Source organism: Aspergillus pseudotamarii (genome assembly GCF_009193445.1).
Source record: "Aspergillus pseudotamarii strain CBS 117625 unplaced genomic scaffold BDV38scaffold_24, whole genome shotgun sequence".
Taxonomy (NCBI): Eukaryota; Fungi; Ascomycota; class Eurotiomycetes; order Eurotiales; family Aspergillaceae; genus Aspergillus; species Aspergillus pseudotamarii.
In genome coordinates this window covers 12,250-26,920 of record NW_022475038.1, presented here as the reverse complement: position 1 = coordinate 26,920, position 14,671 = coordinate 12,250, and the positions used below count along the sequence as shown (strand labels likewise).

The window sequence follows — 14,671 nt, the reverse complement described above, 5'->3', positions numbered from 1 at the left end:
TCGTATCCAATCTAATAATGTACCAGGAATCATTCGAAAAGATAATAATAAGTATAAGAACCCTGTTTGCTCCACCATTGGATCATACAATATTGTAGAGAGGAAGTAAATAGTTTAACAATTTAAATTAATATTGACCAAAAAGAGAGAGAGAGAGAGAGAGAGTAGGATGATCGCTGGTGCCGCGTGCATCCGCCAAGAGGGAAGGCCGGAAACGGGGTTTTCCTGGTCGTTAAGATAGAGTATTGGTTTATCGAGTGGGATCTTGACGTTGCGCTCAAACTCACCCCTTCCTCTTCAGGGTGATCGCTGTCCTTCGTCCTTTTCTTCTGTTTTCTGAATTTCCCTTTTCCTATTATTCTTCCTGGTGATGGTTAGGTTTGATCGCTCTCACTTTCTCTAGTGCAGGTACAATTACTTCCCTTACCGTGCATTCCTTTTATTGTCCAACCTCGGTCGGCCTGCCGCTCGTTCGTTTGCTCTGGTCTCGGCCTCGTTCCCTAGGGGCCTACGGAGTACGTACTTTGGAAAGGTTAAAAAAAAAAAAAAAGAAATTTAATTAAATTAAGAACGGCGCAACCAACCACCGATCTTTCTACCCCGGTCGGTTCATCGGTTTACCTTTCAATTTCTTATCGGTTCGAGATATTGAACATTCTTTTGTCTCCTTGTTTCTTATCCCCTGGTTACGTGCCGTCGTCGCTAGGCTCGCCCCCCGAAGTCTCCTCCGAACTTGCGATCGATCGGCCCCTGCGTGCTGGATGAGTACGACGACTTCTGCCGCTTCCAATGCACAGACGTTCGTCTGGCTCGCCTGTCGAGGACGACGCTGAAGATTCCTTAAGCTCTCGAACTCCACCAGAGCCAAGTAATGGTCCCAATGTCGTCGACACGCCGGAAAAATCGCGTTCGCAGGTAGCCCGCACAGGCACCAGCATCGACCTCCGGAGAGACGCCACAGGCGCCTCAACCCCCAGGTCCCGAAACTCGAGCATGTGGAGGACGCCGCCGTCCTCATCAATTACCTCAATCCCTTCGGACTGCAAATCATCCTCCGTCATGATGCCATTGGCCTCTCAGCGTCTATCCATTGAGGCGTCGCCAGACCATCTGCGCCGTTATCGACCGTCCCGCCTCCGCAGTCCGTGGCCGTGTTCCATTCTGACAGCCTTCACCACCCTCGTCGCCTCGATCCTCCTTTTTTTTATTCTCCGCTCATTCGCCCTTCGTCAGACTGGTGGAGATGGCTGTGGAGTACCCGTTATGAGTCCGACATTCATTCGCATGGTGGGGTTTGACACGGAACATACGCGCTTTGCCAGCAAATATAACCTCTATCTCTACCGAGAGGGAGGTGTTGACCCATATAGTCAGGAAAACCTCGGGGTATGTTCACTCTGTGTGGCCTTTGTCTACCTTCCACCAAATACATTGCTAAACGTCAATACGATATAGTTGAATGGGGTTCCCGTCCTGTTCCTGCCCGGAAATGCTGGAAGTTACCGGCAGGTCCGATCCTTAGCCGCCGAAGCGTCGAGACACTACTACGATGTTGTTCGGCATGATGAAGATCGTTTGAATGCCGGCACTCGAAGCTTGGATTTCTTTATGATCGATTTCAACGAGGATATGGCTGCCTTCCATGGACAAACCCTACTCGACCAAGCCGAATACGTCAATGAAGCCGTGGCATATATTCTGTCGCTTTATCATGATCCCCGACGTTCGCGAAGAGATCCGGAGCTACCAGATCCGAGTGCAGTTGTCCTGGTTGGGCACTCTATGGGTGGCATCGTTGCGCGAACAGCGTTAACAATGACGAATTATCAAGCGAACTCGGTCAATACGATTGTTACCATGTCAGCTCCCCACGCGAAACCCCCCGTCTCGTTTGACTCGGATATCGTTCAGACCTATAAGCAAATCAACGATTATTGGCGGGAGGCCTACTCGCAGACTTGGGCCAACAACAATCCGCTGTGGCATGTGACACTCATCTCCATTGCTGGTGGTTCGCGCGATACTGTTGTGCCCTCTGATTACGCTAGCATTTCTTCTCTTGTTCCTGAGACTCACGGTTTCACCGTATTCACGTCTACTATCCCTGATGTCTGGATCGGCATGGACCACTTGTCCATCACCTGGTGCGATCAATTCCGGAAAGCTATCATCAAATCCTTGTTTGAAGTCGTCGATGTCCGACGAGCAACACAGACGAAACCGAGGGCGGAGCGGATGCGGGTTTTCAAGAAGTGGTATTTGACTGGAATGGAGACTGTGGCGGAGAGAACGCTTCCGCGAAAGGGTACTATTCTCCAGTCACTCAATTTTGCTAACGGCTAACCTTCTTTAAATCAGAGCCTAATACTCTTCTGACATTGGAAGACCAGTCCAACACGATTTTACCGCAAGGCAAACGGCTCATTCTTCGCGACTTAGGCCACCGCAGAGGCCCGAATGTACACTTGTTGCCTATTCCTCCGCAAGGCGTATCCGGAAAGAAGTTCACCCTTCTTACAAACCAGCCATTTGATAGGTCCGGGGATCATGGGAGCCTGGAGGTTCTTTTCTGTAGCGTGTTCCCTTTGCAGAATGGAAAACCTGCAACGGCATTTTCGATGAACATGGACTTCTCCGGAGGTACCTCAGGCTCAACTCGTCTCGCCTGCAAAAATGCCGCCGAGGATGGAATTCACTTACCGGCCTCGACACCCTCCTCGAAGCGTCCTTATGATCGAGTACAGCCTTTCTCTTACCTCCAGTACGATCTGGAAGATCTCGCAGAGCACCAGTTTGTAGCCGTCGTGGATAAAGCAAACTCGCCCACCAAGGGCTTTGTGCTGGCCGAATTTTCAGATAGCTCAGACTCTGTGGTCAGGGCTCGATTGGGTTTGGGTAGCCTCCTCAGTGCCGGACTGAGGGTGCGTCTGCCAGCCAACCGTCCCATGCTCACAGAGCTGCAAATTCCCGCCGTACACTCGAGTCTGCTGGATTACAGACTCAAAATCGTCCGAAAGAATCACGGGCAACAGCAAGAGCTGTTCGCTCCCCTTTTGCGACAGTCTGTCGCAGATCCGCATGAGTCCAAGTTCTTTGTCAATGTCAAAGATGTCAATGTGAATTTACATGGTCTGGCGCCCTTCATGCCTCCGCCCCTCCGAGAACAAGCGAAATTAGGTGGTGTTTCTTTTCATCTTTGGACAGATCCGAGCTGTGATTCCACGATTGACATCTCTTTGTCGGTGGATATTACTAGTAGTCTCGGCGAGCTAGTAATGCGGTACCGGACCGTGTTCGCTGCATTCCCGCTCCTTGTTGTTGCCCTGGTCATGCGTAAGCAGTTTCAGGTGTATGATGAGACAGGCTATTTCATCACATTTGCGGAAGGTTTGGACAGTGCACTGCGATCATCCCTTCCCATGCTCCTTCTGGCCATGTCGCTGCTAGCATCTTCCCTAGCGACATCTACCAAATTGCCGCCTACTGACGACCCGTTCCATTGGCGTACGAACTCCACTGAGTCCCCTGTTGACTTCACCAAAAACGATCTCCTCCTGGGCTCGCAAGACACTTTCTTCTGGTTCCTAGTGCCTGTTTTTGGCCTGATTAGCGTTGGAGTGTGTCTCATGATCAACTATGTAGCGCTCGCGTTAATATTCCTCCTCACGTCCATTTACGGTTTTCTTAGAAGCAAGTCGGGCTACATTCGACGTGATGAGAAAGGGTGCGTCACTTTAGACCCGCATAGTTTCACCTACTAACTCCCCATAGAAACCTCCCTATCTTTTCTTCCGCAGGCCCGAGGCGACGACTGGTCAATTCGGCCATTCTCTTGGCCCTCGTGTCGACTGTCATTCCTTATCAATTTGCATACATGGTGGCGTGCATTGTACAGTTAGCTACTAGTGTCCGAGCCAACTGGCATGCGAAAGAGGCTGTAAGCTCTCGTTCCTGTTTGCCTCCATCCAACAATGCTAATAGCTATTAGAAATCCACAACCCACTATAATTTCGCCAACTTCGCATACTCGATCTTCCTCCTGATGCTGTGGATCCTGCCGATTAACGCTTTGGTCCTTCTCGTCTGGGCTCATAATCTGGTTGTGCATTGGTTCATGCCATTCTCATCGCATCATAATGTGCTATCAATAATGCCATTTGTTCTCCTCGTGGAAGCCATGACTACTGGAACTATGATCCCTCGGGTCACCACACGGTAAGCCCCCAGCCTTAAGGCACAACCGAACGGCAACTCATGGCCATATAGGTTCAAACATGTCACCTCTTTGCTCTTCTTCTTTATTGCCATCTACTCGGCGATCTACGGCGTCTCATACGCTTACCTCCTCCACCATCTCACTAATATCCTCGCCGCCTGGTTAGTGGGTATCTACTTCTCTTCCAGCGGGTTTTCGATCTCAAGACTGTGGCGGGTCATAGAAGGGGACGAATCGGTACAAAACCCTGCATCAGGAAGCCACACGAAGAAAAAGCCATAAAAACCCCCCTTATCATTTTTTCACTTCCCATAACTATCTGTTCTCTATTCTTTGTTGCATTTTCAGGTCTTAAGACACATATTTAAACGGAGTTCACAACAGGGGCGGTGTTTCATTCGCCGAAGAATCGGCCTGTACAGGATCTTGTTTCTTATTTGATTTTTCCCGCCCTTTTAGTCGAGTGAACCAGACAATTCCGTAATGTGAAATGTTCTCGGCCTCAACTCGACTTGTTCCCGCCACCATGCTCTCCGTACAGGCAACGCTATCTATAGCTGCCCCCCACCTTTTCTTTTATCACTTTTACTTTTTTCACTCTAACGTCTGTATATACGGTTGGATCTGGATATAGATCAAAGGTGTCTAGAATATAGTATACATAATTACCTCGTTTATGATGATGACATGCTTCAATTCTTCTATCCATACACTAATTGAGTAAATCAACATTCACACTCTTTCGGTTATTGCTTTCCAACTCACTGCATAACCAAGGTTCTAACTAGTAATTTTTATATCGCCCATACCATCTACCAGAATCTTGTAAATCGCAGTCATAGACCGTACATTCCCATAGTATAATACATGCTATAATACTGTACATTTGACCCGAGAGTCTAACGACCCTAGAATAACAATGATAATCATATCAAAACAGGCCCAACCCGCACTCTCTCCCTAGCTCTAAATGCCTCTAATTCTTTAGCTCTCTCATCCTCTTTCCGTCTCCGACCAGCCTGCTTCTCGAACCTCTTCTTTCCCCCGTGCTTCAACTTCGTTATCAAATCCGTCGCCTGGCCCTTGGTTAAATGCTCCGGCCGGAGTGCATCCCTCCGTATCTTAGCCTTATTGAGGAAGTTCAACTGCGCCCAGGTGGCAGGTCGACGTCGCCAGGGTTGTAGAGCGGAGATATACAGTTCTTCAAACTCCGACGCGGCGAAGGTGTCAGCTGCGTGGACGGCGGATTCGAGGTCCGGGCCTGTAGCTATTAATCGGGGCCGGGTGTAGGTGTTTTTCTCTGTGGTGGGGTTTTTGTATACTTTGACGTGGTGAACTGTCCAGGTCGGTTGTTGGGGGTTATTGTTTGGTGATATAAAGTGTTTATCGGTTGATTTCTCGATTGTGATCCAGCCGGTTGCGTCGGAGAGAAGGTATTTGTTTTCGTCGATGCGGACCCAGGCATTGCGGCTTGATGAGCGGATGTACTTTTCGGATTTCATGTCCATGATTAGATCGTAGATTGTGTCGTATTTAGTAAAGGTTAGGTTTATATCATCTGGTGTGTCTGGACCTGGGGAGTCGTCTAGCTCTGTGGGTGCGGGTGGGTCGCTTTCTTTGTGTTTGAGTGCTTTGCCGTTGGCGTTGGCTAGAACTTCATCTGGGTGGAGGCCGAAGAGGGTGGGTGTGGAGAGGACGCCGGTTTCCAGGGTGGCGACCATGTCGATGATGTGGCAGTCCTTCTTGCCTGGGTGGAGGCGTAGTCCGCGGCCTATCATTTGGATGAGAAGATTGCGGGAGCGGGTTGGTCGCGCGAGTAAAACGCAGTCGATGTTGGGGATGTCGGTGCCTTCGGTGAAGAGACCGCAGTTTAGAAGAACGGGGTATTCCTGGTTCCTGAAGCGTTGAAGTTGGTCGTCGCGGACTTCCTTTGGTGTCTTGCCGGTGAGATAGCGGGCGTCGACGCCGGCAGCGCGAAAGGTCTCAGTGAGCTGCTTTGTGTGTTCAACATCGACGCAGAATACTAAGGTTGATTTGCGCTCTTGGGCGTTTGCCAGCCAGGCACGCACTGTGATGTCGTTCGTTCTGTCGGTGTTCACTGCTTTTGAGAGTGAGCCGACGGCGAAGTCACCGAAACTGTCCTTCTTCACGCGGGATAGGTTGGCTTCGGATTGAACGGTGGTGAAGACTGCGTTTGCTAGCCATTCCTCGTCAATCATGTCCATGTAATCTTTATGGTAAACAATGTGGTCGATTGCCGCGCCTAGTTTCAAGCCATCGGCTCGCGATAGCGTCGCCGACACGCCGACTAGCACCGGCGAGTCGTCTGACGTCTCGTTCAGTCCGAAGTATTTGAGCACTTCTCGGTATGACGGCGCGACTATGTGGTGGGCTTCGTCCACAAGAACGAGTTTGAACTGTTTCGGGTCGAATTTGGCTATGCGGTCTCCATTTGTCAAACTCCGAATAGATGCGATGACGATGTCTGCTGCTGGTGAGGCTTTGCTGGTGCCCATTTCGATCTCGACCGTTCGATCGGGGTAAGCAAGACGACAATGCCGAGCGGCCTGTTCGACAAGTTCGCGCCGATGAACGAGAATCAAGGTTTTGTTGTCTGTTTCATTTCGAGGGGGTATGCGGCCGATGAGCTGTGTGAAGATCACCTGGTGAAAGATATCGTTAGCAGAATCCGGCTCTCAATACTGTGTAAGCTCATACAAACCGTTTTCCCAGCACCCGTCGCAAGTGAAACTCCGAGGCGCTTATGGCCCTGGTCCAAATTATCAAGCACCGATTTGATACATTCTTCCTGGTAGTCCCGAAGGACTATAGCGGGCGACTCGCGCGCCGCAGGGACAGCGGTAGAGATGAGGCGCAAGTGAGGTTGAAAACGACCAGTCCTCCAATAAGGACTCTGAGGTCTCAATAAGAGACGCGAAATGGGAATCCACCCCAATTTTCCCCGAATACACTCCATCCAGGCTCCATGTGACTTAAGTTGATCGTTACGTAGCTGACCTGCAGCCGTGCCGATAAGTTCGGCGGAGAAGCAAACAGTGCAAACACCCTTCTTATCTGATAGAAATATTTCTACGGATCCCCTCGAAGTGTCGCATTCTTTTCGCTACTATTTCTAGAGGTTCTTGACTCCTGCCTTATACGATGTTTAATTAGTCGGTCGATGCCGGGCATGTTTCCGCCATTTTTCCAGAGTCCATGTCAATGGTGTGCCCCTCTGGACCTCCAACCCGACAATGAGCAGTTCAAGCCTTTACGAGCCAGAGGAAGATGATGAAACATCTGATTCTGATATCGAGACGGGAAATACGCAGTTCACCGATCCCCCCTCGTCTCCTCCGAGTCGCAGAACCAGATTGTCTTCTCCTCGCCAGCTCGATGGAAGGTCCTCATCCAGACCGGCGCAGACGCCCAGAAGGGTCTCTCGGATGCAGATGTTAGAGCGTTTACAGACATCGCTTAGCAAGGAATCAGTGCAAGCATACTCCAACCTACTCGCGCAAACAATAGACGACTATACGTCCGTCGAATCGAAGGCTGGCAGCGGAAATTACCAATCCACCCAAGCTGGGATCGTGTCTTGGGCGCCGAAAGAGAAGGAAATATTCTTCAACGTCCTTGACAGAAAAGGGAAAGATGGTATCCGCGATATAGCTGGTGCGATTGGTACGAAATCAGAGCTGGAGGTCCAGGAATATCTCAGACTCTTGCAACGGAGACTAGAATGGCAGCACATGGAGGATGAGCACAGCAGAGCAGTCGTCCTAGGCGATTTGCCGGCGGCGGAGGAAGTAAGTAGCGAATGCTGCGACGTCCTTGATGAGTACTCTAAGTTGCTGGTACTCAAAGAGCAGCAAGATGAGGATGTTGCCGGAAGACAGAGGCATCACGATTTGTGGATAATTGATCGAGACAAAGCAGAACTAGTAGAAGAACTAGAGACGCTGGATCAAAAATCCCCAGCCGGCTCAAGTGTCTACCACACGGCCAGTCTACTCAACATCCCAAGATGGATCCGGCTTTCCGAGCGCTTGTTCATGAACTTCGGGGGCGCAAGACTAGAAGATAATTGGGTGAACATAGCTTACGCGGGCGAAGCACCAGCAATAACTGCCGATGCATTAGCTGAGTTCTATACTCTCACCGTAAGCGTGACACGTCGTTTGATTCAGTCGACCCTGTTTTTCGCCATGTCAAGACTGCGCAACATGAGAGATACGGGTAATAGTAAGGCCAAGGTAGTCAAGCCGCGAGACGTTAGGACCGCGCTGGACGTGCTTAAAATGAAACGAGACGGGTTTGACTACTGGACTGGCGTAGCAAGGCGGTGCTGTTTGGATGTTTCGGATTCTCGACATAGAAAAGGATGGAAGTCCGTTCGCCTGAGCCACGATGAGGTGGAAGATATGCTGTTAAATAGGGCACCCATCGATGCAGAGTCGAATCGGAGCACATCCAGACAAAGGTCAGAAAGCAGGTTGCAGAACACAGACGGCGAACACACAGACAGCGATGAGGATAATCTGAGTAACAGTGGAAGCGAGTTCAAGCTCGAACGCTCCCCGTCCCCAACTGCACCCTTATCACCAGAAGTCTCCAGCGATGAAGATGAACTCCCATCGGATTCTGAAAATCAACACGCCGAGCAAGAAGACCAAAAGGCCAGTTATCTTGGAGAGCTAGAACTTTGGAAAGCTTTGGACCGGCCAGTGCCAGATTTTTCCGGACCCATCAAGAAAGAAGATCAGGGAAATAAAATACGCAAACCGATAGGAGAGCGCAAAACACAGCAAGAGCTTGCAGATTGGCGTGAAAGGACACTATACCGAAGCGATTGGGAGGAGCATGGTCACGAAGTTTATGATATCTATGAAGAGATATCCGAGAAGCGACGAAAGCGAAGGCGTCTTGACAATTCACGGGATCCTTTACCTGTCACAGTTGATGGTGAAAACAATCAAACAGATAAGCTCGAAGTTGAACCAACCGCTGGTGAATATGACGAGGACATCAACCCGAATGAAGACGACCACGAAGACATAGAAATGGACGATTCAGCCGCCCCAGACCTAAACACCACTATCCTTCAAGATCAAGAAGATCCTGAAATTCACAATACCCGACACAAACAAACAACCGAACTTAACTCAAACCGAAAAGGAGCGGACGAATCAGGCCCATCCCCACCCGCCAACACAAACCCCGGATACCGATCACCTATACTAACCCGTCGGAAGCGCATACAAGTCGAGCCCAAACAAGAAGAAAGCTCCTCTTCTGACTCAGACGACGACCTTCCTGCACCCAGGGAATATCCGTCCTCAGAGCAGGACGAAAGGGACGGCATGCCTCTATATTCACAGCCGATGAGTCCGGCTGATTGGCCCAGCGATTGATTGGATATCCGTCCATCTAATTTTGCTATATACTATGGCCCATTTTTCGATATCTAGCTTTTTGTATGATATTTTGTATGATACCACATAAACATGTTGGTCACTAGGCATTTGGCACAAGACATAACAATTTTAACGATTTCATTCCACCTTGAACTGAATAATAAGGTTGAAATAGATGAACGCGAGAAATACTCTTAACTCCAATATAGTTGCGCCTTTTCCGAGTTGAGCAGCAAGTCAATAGTAAACCCAAACCCCAATCATTCATCCATCAATCAATCACCCAAACAGCCTCTGTGAGGTGCACCTCCAATCTTTTGTCCTGGTATCTGGTCCTTCGGCCCTAGAATATTTATGGTACAATACATGGATATTATAAATGTTAACCTGCGAACGTCCCTGTTGCATCGTAAGAAATGTATTTCATATTTTTTTTTTCAAAAATGGTTTTCCATTTACGCATGCCATTGAAGGAAGCTTCCGCCCATTACAGGTCCAGGGTCTTGTAGTCAGCACCTGCCTCCGCACTCAAAGGCTGTACGCCAGCCCGTGCATCACTGCCTGCAGGCTGGAAGTTGAAACGGTTTCCAATTCCTGCCGTCGCGGCCTCACCAAGCATGTTGTTTGCATCCTCACCGGGTCCCTTCAGACTAACCGCTTGCAGGGTATCCTGGACCTCCTTTACACGCTTCTTGAAGGCCATCCGATCCAGGAACAGCTGCTGACGAGCCAGTTCAAGTTCCCGGCGTTCGGCTTCAATGATCTCTTCCATCTCGTTGAACTGCTGCAGCTTGATCTCAAACTTCTGCAGAGTGACATTGACGGCAGCAGAGACTAAGCGGGTCATCTCCCGCTCCTCGTGAGACGCAAGAGCGCCGGCACGAGCTGCTGAGGTGGCGAGTGCGACTGTGGGCAGAGAAGCCTTGGACTGCTTATCCGAGCTAGAAGTTTCTACGACCTCGGTGGTAGAGGCATCCACATCCATGGAATCCTCCGTCTTCACTCCAGAACCCTCTTTTTCCTTGCCCTTCTCTTGACTCTTGGCGGAACCCTTCTCGAGCTGCTTTCGAAGCTCCTTACGGATCTCATCCACGGAGCGACCCGCCGCAGCAGCGGCCACGGCAGGCTCTGCCATCTGTGCCAAAAAGGCAACTACGGACAGAACGGGGTTCTCAGCCTGACTGATGGGCTCTCGTCCACCGGCGGTGCGCATATCAGGCAAGTCCTCAACATATTTGTCCTCAATCTCCAGTTGCAGGAACTTCATGACACATTCTTCCTTTGTCCTAGTGCCAACATGGTTGGCAATCTGCTCCCAGTTCTCATCAAAATTCTCCAGTCCTTCGAGGAGCAGTACAAGCTCGGAGTCAGACCAAGGAGCATCCTTGTCCGGAATTACTGAATACGCGCTGTCTTCGAGTTTAACGAAATCGGAGGCGCTATGGCTGGAAGGCATGCGGCCTTGCAAGAAGCAGTTAGGGCAAAGGTCATACTTTGAATCCGGGGCAGATGCGTTAGCGGTGGCTGGGGTCGACTTCGCATAATGAAATCTGAGTCTGGTACAATCTATGCCGCATGAGAAGCAGTGGAACTTCTTTCTGGGTTCCTTGGAAGCAGTTTCCATCGCCTTCACCGCGTCGCCCGTCGCACCGTTGGTGGAGCCGTCGCCATTTGTCTGCTTCTCCTTGTCCTCAACAGCAGGGGTGATCTCCTTGCCTTTATCGTCATAAACGTTGCGACGAATTTCGAGGTTAAGATCAGCCTTTGACACTGGCGCAGCTGAAGCTGCACGTTCAGTGGCCGGTAGAGGCTTTCCAGGCTTGACAAAATGGTTTGGCCCAGGTTGGAAGGGTTGAAGGCCACGTGGGGTATCAGCAATCACTCGGAAGTGACCCGTGAAGGGAGGACCAATATTTGACGGACGGGTTTGGGGATCAACCTTAAAAGGCGTTAGCAACTAGGTATAGCTCAAGGTCGACGATTACTCACTTGATAGTTAATCAAACCCCACTGCTCTAGGAACGAGTGAACACGCATGATCGCGCACACATCTCCAGCAAGATTACGGCGGCATGCGGTTACTGTGAGATACTCGATAGGGTTGAGTCTGTAGGTGTTGATCATGAAATCGCGATAATCTTTATAGACTGCGGGCGTCTTGCTTCGGTTCCTGCCATTGAAAAACTCTGCGAGAGCCTTTTTCTCGATCGGATGAACGGTGTGCATGTCGAACCACGTGGAGTAACTGGGAAGGATAATGGCATGTGTTTGCGAAACAAGTTGTGAGCGCGCCGAAGATTCGATCGACGACTTGCCTTGTCCAGACTGATCTTCTGTAGCACCTTCAGCACCTGACTGCGCAACACCGTCGGCATTTTCTTCGGCGCCCTCGCTTTCTTTCTTTGGTTCAGTCTCTGTGCCGCCCATCTCCTCGTCCTCAGGTTCGCCTTCGATGTTTTGAGCTTTGGGTGAGGCCGGAGCGTCTAAAGGATTATCAGTCCCTGAAACATTCAGTTTCCCATTTTCTTAAGACTCTTGACGTGATTGCGATTCGGAGCATAAGGTTGCGAACGCTGATAAACTCCGCATTCTATTAGGGGAGGGAGGGAAAACCCACCGGAAGGGTTGATCACTTCACCTGGAGCATCTTGGGTGGCAGTCGCGGAGTGAATGTCATCGACAGCGCCACTAGAAACGACGTTACTCTCTTCCATGTTGATGGAATGGTGGTCAAAGCAGGATACGGAGGTCGCAGGCAGCGGAGCAAGGGTCTCTGCTTAGAAGGCCAATGGAGGCGAGTGACAGGGTGCGGATGCAACCCTTAATCAACTGGTTTATCAATAAAGTGTGGCAAGCTGAGCCTCCGGGATAAATAACGGAAGTGACACCAAGCGGAGAAGCAATGAGGTGACGATGAGGAGGATGGCTTAGTAGCGGTGCAACTGTCGCGACACGGCCGTCGCTCCAAAAGTTCGCGCCAAGAGACTCAGACACGCTAGCCACTTTGGGAATAGGAGTTCTCTCTCCAGTCTTTTGCCAGTACTCCGTGTGCTCTGCTTCCTACTACTTCCTACTACTACTCCGAGTATGTAATATCTAAAACTCGACAATTACTTTGACCGATTGCCTTACTTCATGTAACTACCTAACGGCCAAAGCTCCGTATCACACCAGTATAGTCTTTGAGTTACTTTTTCCTCCGCAAGGATGGTCCACCGGACTCATCATATAATTTACCCTAAAGTCTCGATCGTGAACCATAGCATCATCGATATTATCGATTTATTAAAATTATAATGCAATTCTAAATACAGGCTTCATATGCTATCTTCGCTGAGCAAGGACCGGCTAGCTCTTTCAACCACGTCGCTCCCTTCAAGGCTGCGTCATTTTCGAGGTTGCCTCAGCCTTCTCTGCCAACGCTTTGGCAATGGCGGGTCTAGCCTTGATTCTCTCCAGCCAGGCATTGAGATGAGGGAAGTCCTTTTCCAGATCAAATGCATCTCCGGTGATCCAGGGAATGATGCCGAACCAGGGAACGAAGGAGAGGTCGGCATAGCTGTACTTGTCGCCCACCAAATACTCACGGTCCGCAAGAACGTTGTTCATCGTTTCCGACACACGACGGATTTCGTTGATGTAGCGCAGCCGGGCACTTTCGACCTTCTCGGGGTGGTATCTGGTGAACCACACTGCCTGGCCGAAGTAGGGACCCTGACCCGACATCTGGAAGTGGAGCCATTGCTTGGCATGGAAGTACTCAGGAGTACCGGCTTCGAAACTGAACTTCTTCTCTTTGTCGTAGGTTTCAACCAGGTATTCGAGGATAGCACCCGACTCCCACAGGGTGATTCCTGTGTTGGGATCCTCGATGGCGGGAACACGGCCGTTAGGGTTGATCTTGAAGAAGGGGTCACTCTTGATTTCTGCGAATTGAAGATACTTGTATTCGTAAGGAACATTGAGTTCATTGAGGAGCATGGCCACCTTCCAAGGGTTAGGGCCGGCGGAATGGCCGTGGAGGACAAGAGGCTTAAGAGACATCTTCACTAGATACTCTACTGATGAATGGGAACAATTGTTGCTGTGTATTAAAAGAAATAAGAGTAGTAGTTTGTAGCAATGTTGCCGGGGAAGCGTGAGGTATATACCTCTTTAAATACCTAGGATCACACAATTTCCGGATAGGTTACGGTCGTTCCGCAGTGGATATTCAGCATCCACTCAGATCAGATGAATATCATGGAATCGGGTGGTTTGCCGCATAGCTGCGGTACGCTGACAAATGCACATTAGGGGAGATATGGAGTTGGTCTTTACGTTGGCATTATGAAATGCCATGCCTATCCACATTGACCGATTATTGGAGGAGAGAATCCATTCGTCCTCTTCCATCGAATGTCATCGAATGAAGCTGTATCTGTCATCAGTTACACGCCCGGTTGCACTGGCTCACCTTCCACATGCTTTTGAATCCACCTCCGAGATCATGGATCTACATGTTATTAGCTCGAGCTCCTGGCAAATGAAACAAAGCGATGATTGTTTAATGAGACCTGGTATGGTGGGCTGCTTATTATATCGTAATACCTTTTAAGTGTTAATGTTGATTTGAAGGGGGGCTTTGGATAATAGTCACCTTACCGCCAACCCTATGACTCCGGGCATATCTTGAGGGTGGTCCTTGGCGATGAAAGGTACTATTAGAAGAATAGCATCAAAGGAAAGGCTAGCCATGTAGTTCTGTGTTCTTCTTCTTCTTCTTCTCCTCCTCCTCCTCCTCCTGCATTAAGTTGCGTGTTCTCGCGAGATACATGAAATGTATGATGTGGTTGTTCCGTGGGGTTAGATTTATATATAAATCTAAACAACCATGAAACGAACGTCTACCAATCACAAACCCAGTATACAAAGTTACTATAACACTGGCACGATCACGTACAGCTGCAAAGAGGCCAATTCAACACAAGTTCGTGACAATGTAGTATTATGTTATGCATGCAGGAAATCCGCCTAGGACGAACCCAGTAGCTCCGAG

General features: G+C 49.7%; 4 protein-coding genes across 4 annotated transcripts; 2 read left to right on the top strand and 2 right to left on the bottom strand.

Annotated features, from left to right (window-relative positions):
* The first annotated feature begins 534 nt into the window (after nt 1-534).
* BDV38DRAFT_245652 (GPI inositol-deacylase) lies at nt 535-4,864 on the top strand. The gene is made up of 6 exons (XM_032054460.1): nt 535-1,386; nt 1,456-2,305; nt 2,359-3,724; nt 3,772-3,937; nt 3,989-4,215; nt 4,267-4,864. The coding sequence occupies exons 1-6, from the start codon at nt 790-792 to the stop codon at nt 4,496-4,498; spliced, it is 3,438 nt and encodes a 1,145-aa protein (XP_031913924.1). The 5' UTR covers nt 535-789; the 3' UTR covers nt 4,499-4,864.
* Nucleotides 4,865-5,142: 278 nt separating this feature from the next.
* BDV38DRAFT_270897 (DEAD/DEAH box helicase) lies at nt 5,143-7,193 on the bottom strand (the record flags this gene model as incomplete). The annotated part of the gene is made up of 2 exons (XM_032057224.1): nt 5,143-6,879; nt 6,939-7,193. The coding sequence occupies 2 exons, from the start codon at nt 7,191-7,193 to the stop codon at nt 5,143-5,145; spliced, it is 1,992 nt and encodes a 663-aa protein (XP_031913923.1).
* Nucleotides 7,129-9,681, top strand: BDV38DRAFT_79845 (uncharacterized protein). The gene has a single exon (XM_032063953.1). The coding sequence runs from the start codon at nt 7,471-7,473 to the stop codon at nt 9,628-9,630; it is 2,160 nt and encodes a 719-aa protein (XP_031913922.1). The 5' UTR covers nt 7,129-7,470; the 3' UTR covers nt 9,631-9,681.
* A 439-nt stretch (nt 9,682-10,120) lies between these two features.
* Nucleotides 10,121-13,677, bottom strand: rscE (putative RSC complex subunit (RSC8); the record flags this gene model as incomplete). The annotated part of the gene is made up of 3 exons (XM_032057223.1): nt 10,121-11,572; nt 11,623-12,134; nt 13,551-13,677. The coding sequence occupies 3 exons, from the start codon at nt 13,675-13,677 to the stop codon at nt 10,121-10,123; spliced, it is 2,091 nt and encodes a 696-aa protein (XP_031913921.1).
* Between the last annotated feature and the right edge of the window lie 994 nt (nt 13,678-14,671).

What these genes read in the sequence shown, in the direction of transcription:
- BDV38DRAFT_245652 (XM_032054460.1), top strand. Translation starts at nt 790, where the DNA reads ATGCACAGACGTTCGTCTGGCTCGCCTGTCGAGGACGACGCTGAAGAT. An exon ending in GAGAACGCTTCCGCGAAAGG is followed by an intron (nt 2,306 to 2,358) that starts GTACTATTCTCC and finishes TCTTTAAATCAG; the next exon opens with AGCCTAATACTCTTCTGACA. An exon ending in ACTGGCATGCGAAAGAGGCT is followed by an intron (nt 3,938 to 3,988) that starts GTAAGCTCTCGT and finishes AATAGCTATTAG; the next exon opens with AAATCCACAACCCACTATAA.
- BDV38DRAFT_79845 (XM_032063953.1), top strand. Translation starts at nt 7,471, where the DNA reads ATGAGCAGTTCAAGCCTTTACGAGCCAGAGGAAGATGATGAAACATCT.